Source organism: Sinohyriopsis cumingii, chromosome 2, assembly GCF_028554795.1.
Source record: "Sinohyriopsis cumingii isolate HCF-2022 chromosome 2, ASM2855479v2, whole genome shotgun sequence".
In the NCBI taxonomy this organism is placed as follows: domain Eukaryota; kingdom Metazoa; phylum Mollusca; class Bivalvia; order Unionida; family Unionidae; genus Sinohyriopsis; species Sinohyriopsis cumingii.
The window spans coordinates 12736633-12745716 of record NC_142962.1 but is presented as its reverse complement, the minus strand read 5'-3'; the positions used below and the strand labels follow the sequence as shown (position 1 = coordinate 12745716).

Sequence of the window (9084 nt, the reverse complement as noted above, 5' to 3'; positions counted from 1 at the left end):
TGATTGATGGTGTAATCTGAGTTATAGAGCAAACAGCTTGGCTTTACTGAAAATTGTATTTTAAAAAAAGGGTCAATAACTTTTCTTTTACTTTGTAAAAAAATATATTTTGTAATTCAGTCATTATATTTTCAGAAGCTAGTATTGTCTAGTCTTGCAAAATTGGGTTTCCCTACTTTAGTAACTGCAAAAAAATTGTACTTAATACTAATTCAGGAAGGTGGCTGATATTTATGGGAAAAGCCAATGGATTTATGTCAGTATGTTGTCTGAAACTTAAAATGGGCACATCCAATGCACTTATAGCCATCTAGCAGTAGTATAATTAAAATGCTATCTTGAAAGAGTTTTTTCACACACACGCTATTTTCAGTTTATATGGAATATAGATCGAAATGACAAATTGTTTCATCTTCCTGGGTGGACTGGATTTAGGAGGTTGCACAAGTTAATCCCTCATGTTAATGTGATTGGATAATGTATTCAGCTGAGAAACATCCTGACCAAGTTCCATGAACATACCATGCTTACAGCTGGAGATTTAGCAAAAAGATACAACATTTACACAGGAGTTCACCTTTAATATCAAGCAAGAGTCCCAAGACAGGACATACATTCTACTGGCCAAAAAGAATTTCCAGTTATTCAAGATAAGACAATTCCTTCTTTTAAATTGCTGAATGTTGAAACCACCCATATAATTTTGAGCAATAAAATTTTTAAATTAGCTTTATAGATTGGGATCGTAAAATTTATGACCAATAAGACATCAGAAGACATCTTTTAGTGAAAATGACCATCCATTCAGGAGGGGCATCAATAACAAGATCTTCAAGCTGGCCTCCATTGTGACCATGCTGGATGTCAGATTTAGGTCAAGTAACTAAAACAAGATTTTAATGATGGCAGCCATGGTGACAATATTGGATGTCAGATCACCACCATTTCCATTAAGGACCAACTAGGTATCACAAGTGGTGTTTTGGTGAAAATCCAATGGTGTGCATGGAATTGTAAAGGGAATGCTTACTAATTCTTCAGTCCATGTATCAGAGCTATACCTCTTGGTTTGACACTTCTGACTGTACAGAAAAACTGTAACTTAAACACTTAACCAGATTGCCATAACCTGGTTTGGGGGTAAAAGGGAGGATGGGAGTGCATGGAGATGCAAGGCAATACTTACTGTTTCTATCGCCCAAGTGTGACAGCATTCCTTTATGGCTTTGTGACTTCTGATCATACAGAAAAGCTTTAAATAAAAACTTAACAAAACTTAACCTTTCCTGGAGAGGTACTTCAAGGGTGGTGTGTAGTAAGGAAAGACCAATTCTTACTGATTGTATGTATGAAGGCAAATGCCTCAAAGTCCAACTATACAGAAAACTTTAGCCAAACCTTAATGTTTCCACTGTCAGAATGAGTGACCCATATGTATCCCCCATGTTAAAGCAGTTCAGAAAACAACACAACATAAAAAGACGAAAATCAAGCTTGAATGTGTAAAATGCATTTAATTCTTTCAGCTCCCTAAGAAAGAAGCTTGCAATTTTGAATTCTTTATTTGTGAATTTCTTTTCATAAATAACAAGGTATCACAATGAATCAAAGACATGTAATTCTTATAGCCTTCAATTTGTACACATAATTATCATGGACAGGTTTTATTGTGCTTACTCAGCATCAGACAGTGAAACTGCAGGACCTTATCTGAGTACTCAGTTTAGATTAAATCTATCAAACAAGTCTAATAATTTCCAAGATTCATTAAGAATTATTCAAAGAGTTTCAAAACAATTACATAACATGGTGCTAATGTGAAATTCTATTTTTTACATGATACAATAATTTAATAATGCTTCAATAAATTAACTGTTGGTAACAAAAAATGCATAGTAGCGTTAGCTCAAATTACATTCCAATACATCGGGCATTATGCTTTTACTATGGATAACATCATGATATTATATTCCACATGTCACAAATCAAAATTGCAAATGAGTTAATGAAACATTGCAATGAAAGATAAAATCAATCATGCCATGTGACTGATATTAGTATGTGTGAAAAATGATCATACTGATTTGTTACATTAAACCATCTGAGAAAACCAGAAATATACATGAAAATTATCTTTGTTGATTCTTTGTATATACAGAAGACTGAGATTTTAAACAAATCAAACTCCATTTGCTTGGAAGGCTGCACTGTTAAAATTATGCATGTATGACTACACATACAAAAACATTATAACTCCATTCCAAGAGTAGTTTTGTGAACATGCTTTCCAGAGTCACCAAGAAATACTGTAACACATTTTCCCTTTACCCAGTCTCTGATATCACAGATCACCAGTAGTCATTATTTGTAATGTAGCATAAAGTTCAACCATTCTCTCCTGTGACAAACATGTGGATACCTTTGTCTGAATTTAACATATGTACAGCTCTGTCTGTGCCAATGATATCCGATAGACGCTGTGCTTCATACCTGGAATACAAGGCGGTACAGGTCTGGTGGTTCACTCCTGTATCGGTCCTCCTTTTCTTCTCTTGCAGCATGTTGCACATTTCACTATAAAAATGGCCATATGATGGCAAACCATAGAAGATGACATGGTTAATGCCTCGAATACGAAACCTGTGGAATAAAGAAATCAAATTAATAGCATGAAATCCTCAAAGAGCCTGATGCTTCAATGGCTGAAAAAGATTTGAGGGTAATCTAAGAATACATTATTTCTTCTTTTAACTACAAAGTGTTTAAGCCATCTTTGATATTTCTGAATGATAACAACATTATTTTTATTTAGGACCAACTTGATATAAAAAGTCTTCTTGTGAAAATGCAATGTTCATGTGAAGTTTAAAAGTAGTAATAACAATTTTTTTAAAATGGCTGCCATGGTAACCATATTTGAAATCAGATCCGCATAATTTTCATTTAGGCTCAATAAGACTTCATAAGTCTTCTGGTGAAAACTCAGTATCCTGATTTTCTGTTCAGACAATGGGATACTTAGGTTTTCAAGATGGCTGTTGTGGTGGCCACATTGAATGTTAGATCTGCACCATTTTTTTAAAGGACAAACAAAATACAATAGGAAATTATTTACTGAAAACCTAAGGTTGATATGCTATCTGTTCTATCCATTCAGGATAAGCAGTGATAACTAAATTTTTATGTTAGCCACCACAACAGCCATAACAGATACCTGATCAGCATCATTTTGCTTATTACCAACTAGACCATGGGATACATGTGAGTGCACAGTTTCATGGCAATTCTCCAAGACATTTAGGAAGAGTAGCAGTAACAAAATTGTTATAATGGATGGATGGACAATGTACAACAGGACATCCCATGAGTTCAATGAACAGTCAAGCTAGAAAGACAAGGTTTCTGTACATGGTGTCTAACCTGTGACCTGTGCAGTTATGTACTAACCCTGCATTTGACATGCACAAATTCTAATATGAAACTTTATCATATTACTATTTTCTCCAAAGTTCAACAATGATGAGGCAACTGACCAATGTATGATACCATATAAAGCAGTTCTACCTTCAAACAAATAAATTATGACTCTAATTTAAACAACAAGTTTGACTATAAAATATTGAAATGCTATTGCAATAAGGAACCATTACCAAGAACAAGTTTTCGTGCAGATGCCACAAAATTAATTAGGACCTTTGCTGTAAATGATGAAGTTCAAAATCAACTGGACAAGGAATAGTTGTTCTGTCTGAATTTATATGTTATATCTAGCAAATAATACAATAAAACACTAATATTAATGAAAGTTACCTTTTGTTGAATCATGCTAGAATATTACTGTAACCTCAAATGATCATTGAAAGATGTGTCTGCCAAGAAAAGTATTTAATTGTAAGTTATATCTTTCCTGTTGCATATTGGCAGGTAGATAGACAGGAGTCTTAAACGACCTGGTGCTGAAATCTCCAAGTATTACAACTTTACGGTCTTAAAGTACGTAATAGAAAAGAGCAAAAACTAAGTTTTGTAAAATTCAACAATAATTTATATTCCTAGAATACATAGTGAAAATATAAAAATAACCTATGTTATTGCGATTTAAATCTCAAATAATCCAAGAATTACTATCAAAAGTCCTAATGAATAAAGTGACCTTGACCTTTGATATTGAAATATCAATGAGCTTCTTTGCTTATCACTAATGTGATTGTGCGGAAATCATTTTTGTTCTTTCAGTCAGTCAGGTGTTTCTGTTGTCCCCAAAACTGATACTTCTTTCTTATCTCAAGTGCAAGCCATCCACAAAGCTTGGTCCATTATATTATTTATAATAATGCTATTGGGTGGAAACCATTATCTTTCTTTCACAGTGACCTACACCTTCTCCCTTTTGCTCAATTCAATAGGGTTCTTCCTTACCCCAAGTGGTAATCTTCCTTACCCCAAGTGGTAACTGTAGATGGTGGAGAACTCAAGTCATTGTGCAGAAACTGTTTTCTGCTTTCAGCTGCAGTGTCAATGACCTCTGAACTTTTAAACCTACCCAACTGAAAGACTTCTTCCTTACCTCCAGTGCAAGTTATCCACACAGTTTGAAATTGTAGTTGGTGGACCACTTGAGTTACTGTGTGTAAACCAGTTATCTTTCTTCAGTCACAATGATCTTGATATTTGAGGTTTTAACATAAAATCAATGATTCTTTTTAACCCAAGAACAAGCCACCCAATCATTTACGTAACTGCAAAGGTAGACAACTATTTATTGTGCAGAAACAAAATTGGAAACAGAGAGATGGACAGAGAACATCTAGTTTACGTCAGGCAAATCAAATTCAAAATTTAAAAATATTTTAAAAGCCTACTTACCTTCTGTAAAAATGGCACCGTTCAGTGTAAAGCATCAAGGCAACTTTGCCATGAAAGAAAAGGTTTCTGGCACGAGATATGTTCTTGTCTTTTGAGTACCTGTCAATGGTAATCACAGCATAAACATTTGTTGTAGCAGTACGAGTATTTTCTTATTTGTCATGAAAGATAATTTATTAATAATGGTTTACTTTGGTCTGGTTTAGTGCTTTATGACACATTTAGTTATTTAATTCCGAGGTAAAAAGAGCAAAGTGTCTTGTAATGTACAATTCACTCAGTACCTTCAGCATCAACTGCAAATGGATATGTATGCAGGAGTCATTTCTTTGCAACAACAGCTTTAAACTCTCAAACTCTACCCTGTTATCGAATAAAAGAGTACACTCTAACTCTATCCTGGCATTCTAGGTTCATCACCTTACTACTCTGACCTTTGCTTTTGTCAGCACTGAAGGCTGAACCACACTTTATGCTCTAAGATGAACTGGTTTCCAGTCTATGACTTTAGCTACTATCAGCACTGGAAGGTGAACTGGACTTTATGCTCTAAGATGAACTGGTTTCCATTCTACTCTGACTTTTGCTACTATCAGCACTGGAAGGTGAACTGGACTTTATGCTCAAAGATGAACTGGTTTCCATCCTACTTTGACATTTGCTATTATCAGCACTGGAAGGTGAACTGAACTTTGTACTATTAGATAAACTGGCTGCCCTCCAACTTTTACTTTATTGTTCACTAGGCGTTGAAATGGGATTTGTACTTGAGGAGCCACTCTGATTACAAGGCTTGTTATAAACTTTGCTACTTGAACAGCTATTACTTTTGTCATCATTGATGTGACTCATCTCTGATTTTTAACTCTGCAAAGTTCCCTCATGTTTTTCTTGTTTTGCTAGCTGCCTTGGTCACATCCAATTCTGCAAAGGCTTTGATGGCATTTCATTATTCAAGTAGTTGCCTGATCAGACATGAAAAAAAAAGCTGAACAAATTTTTAGGGGGATTGGGGGTCCTCCCCCAATGGGGTCTCGAGAGGTAGTGTACCTGAGCCAAAAACGCATTTTACACTCATAAAAACTGCTCCTGATGCAACTTATGATCATAAAATAAACCAAAATAATATTTTGAAAAACTAATAAACTTATCAAAAATGTTCAACTTTACTTCAATAATTTCACAATATTTATAGTCACATGAATTTGTTCTCCAATACTAATGATGTTGAGGTTATTTCATGTGTATGTCAGTGTTCACATTGTAATTAAGTCACAATAATTTGTCAATTTTTGCAGCAAATATACATCTCTCTTTTCATAACAAATCTGTATATAAAAAAAAACAAGTACATCATCTATATACAAATAATCCCATACATTCACTTGTCTTTTTCTCCAATGGATACAACCTGTTGATATGCCAGTCAAGCTCTTTTTGCAGCTTTGGCAAAGATTTATTTAGTCTTCCTTTTTGTCATCACTGACTTTTTGGGCTCAATGTGCAATAATTTCTTTTCCATCTCAATGAGACCCTTTTTCCTTTCAAGCTGGTGCTTGTATCGGCGACATGCAGTGCGCATATTCTGACAGAGGGCTATATCTGTTCTCTCATGCAAGAAATCTTTCTTCTTATAGTAATTAACTGAACTTTTTCCAGATGCCTTCTGAGCTTCGATTTTTCCGTGTACTGCTTCTTTTGTAGGTGCTGTTCCAAACTATTTAAACCACGATTACCGTAATTCAGATCTTTCTTGCAGAGGTCACAAAATGATAGTCCTCTAGCATTCAGTTTTCTTATAGACTGACCAACTAATTTCCGTCAACTTTTTGCTCCAGCCATTCCCATTTCCATCTGTTTTTTTAAACTTTTATCTAAACTTTTGTGTCATGGTCTCTCTCAACAACTCAGGACACCATATTATGCAAGCATGCTTCTTCTTTCCATTGCCATCAGTTTCAATTACATGAAGATTCATTGGATGAATTTAAACCTTTGACCAATCAGAATACTCTTTATGAGAGTCATGTGCTAACTAATATATGGAACAAATATTTTTAAAAATTGGATCAGAAATGATATAAAAAACGGACTAAATCAAGAAAAATTTGATTCAAGTCAGGAGAAAAGCAGAATTTAACTGTAAAGATGGATAAAAAGCATGTCTGCTGTTACATTTGCCTAGAGAGAGAGTCACCTGGTTGGAGGTGCTTGAGAATTTTAACATGGATTGTTTTGCATGTTCATACTCTACATTTCAAATGAAAATTCACAAGTTGGTTCGATTTTATCCAATTATAAAATACCCGAGTTTCCTGTGATTTAAATACAGCATGAATATATTTCAGTCAAACCTGTTTTAAAACATCTTCCTTGGAAAGAAGGAAAATTGATCTTTAAAACATGTGGCTGTTTAATATGGTTCATGTCTTATGAACTTTTGTTGTGGAGACCTTGAGATTATGCCTGTTTAGGACAGGTGATCGATTAAACTAGGTGGACTTGAAGGTAGGTCTGAATGCATCTGCATTTTGCTACTGAAAATATTTATATATTGTAAGTACTGTTATACTTATTTTCTCTTTTCACTAGTAAAAGACTTTGACAGATCACTATATTATCAAAATGGCATGAAAATGCTCTGCAATTTACAAGATCACAAAGTGACAGAATTTAGTACAGATTCAGGTACCTTTTACTCATTGTTTTATAGTGATAAAACATTAAATGATTATGTAAAAATGTCTTACTCATTGATCTGAACAAAGTCCATCTCCTCCCTGGTTAAGTAGTTCCGGAGTCGTACAAAGTCAAAGTAAGATGGTACAAAGATAAGTGTTTGTGCCATAAGAGGATCTTTGTGGGTCGGAAGAATCTGAAAATATATTTATATTCATGGAAATCCGTTGCTGAAGTAAAATCATTTTTTTTTGTTAATAATACTTGCCCAAATGTTATACATTAGGATTATGACCACTTCATTGAAAATCCATCCATCCCAAGCTTGCTTTTGTCAATAAAAGGGCTGACAGGTCTCTGAAGGGCTGACAGGTCTCTGAAAACTCATTTCTTGTGAAGGATATGGGCTCTCAATATGTCCCCTATCCCATCATCACAAATCCTGGGCATCAAGGACTGGATCATTTTTGTAGCTGGTGAATAGTTAAGTAACAATAGTCTGTGCTACGACTGTCTGAAATGGCACCTAGCTTTGTAATGGCAATGGGAAGACAAAGATCCAAATAGGCACAGGGCTATCATGGATCCATAATAATGGCAGCAAAACCAGCAAGGATCCCCAATGGTACTAGGCAGACATGGTAAAGATCCAACATGGCTCCAAAATGGCAACTGGGCAACATGGCTACATCATGGCAATGGACAGACATGGATCAGAAAAGGCATCAGACTGATATGACTCCATAATGGCAATTGACTATCATGAGTCAATAACAGCAGCAGGCTGACATGGACCTGTCACACTAAGGAACTATCATGAGCCCAACCACTATACGATGCTGGTTTAACAATACCATGATGAGGTATTAGACACTGGATAACCATTACTGGTACCTTCTGGCATCAGACAAGGTCATATCTTTGTAGGTACTGAATGTAGTTGATCCACTTCTAATGGCAAAGTCCAGTCCTGATAGCTAGTACAGGCCATACTTCTTACTATGCTTGTATTGGTTTCAGGATGCCAGAATGGGGTACAGGATATCAAATCACCATAGCAGGCTTAGTGTTTTCTGCACCTTATCAAACTCAAATGCAACTTTTCTTCCAGAAAGAATTAATGTAGCACCTGGATTAAAATTGCCATACTCTACACCAAGGATATATTACAAATATGGTGCTCATACTTTACATCACAAAACAAAGACCAATATAATGTGTGAATTCATTTCTGATAGAACAGAGCGAGAAATGAAAAGAAATGATGATTTATACTTCTCTTTGTGAGAAAACTCCTTAAAATTTGCTTCAGATGTGAAAAGGAACAAGTGGAAAATAGTTCTGAGAGGCTTCCAAAATAAGAATGCTTCCTAGCACAAGCAGTAACTATAGCATGGACTGAATTTTGTGCCAATTCCTCCATTTGAGGAGATAATCTTGTACAACTCCCAAATAGGTGGATGTACAACTTTTAACACTTTTATTCAACAAAGAAAAAGCTTGGGAGAGCTGGATTTGTGTGATAGTGGTTGTACTCCT

At 35.1% G+C, this 9084-nt stretch overlaps 1 protein-coding gene across 3 annotated transcripts in view; it reads right to left on the bottom strand.

The window, feature by feature from the left end:
* Nucleotides 1-1494: 1494 nt before the first annotated feature.
* Nucleotides 1495-9084, bottom strand: part of LOC149804348 (U3 small nucleolar RNA-associated protein 25 homolog) — an 81452-nt gene continuing 73862 nt past the window's right edge. For all 3 annotated transcript variants that reach the window (XM_089939186.1, XM_089939195.1, XM_089939202.1), the window contains exons 19-21: nucleotides 7617-7741; nucleotides 4867-4965; nucleotides 1495-2640 (exon numbers count right to left, since the gene is read on the bottom strand). In XM_089939186.1, the coding sequence (XP_089795312.1) occupies nucleotides 2385-2640; nucleotides 4867-4965; nucleotides 7617-7741 (480 nt within the window). In that variant the 3' untranslated portion in view covers nucleotides 1495-2384. The remainder of the gene's footprint in view (nucleotides 2641-4866; nucleotides 4966-7616; nucleotides 7742-9084) is intronic.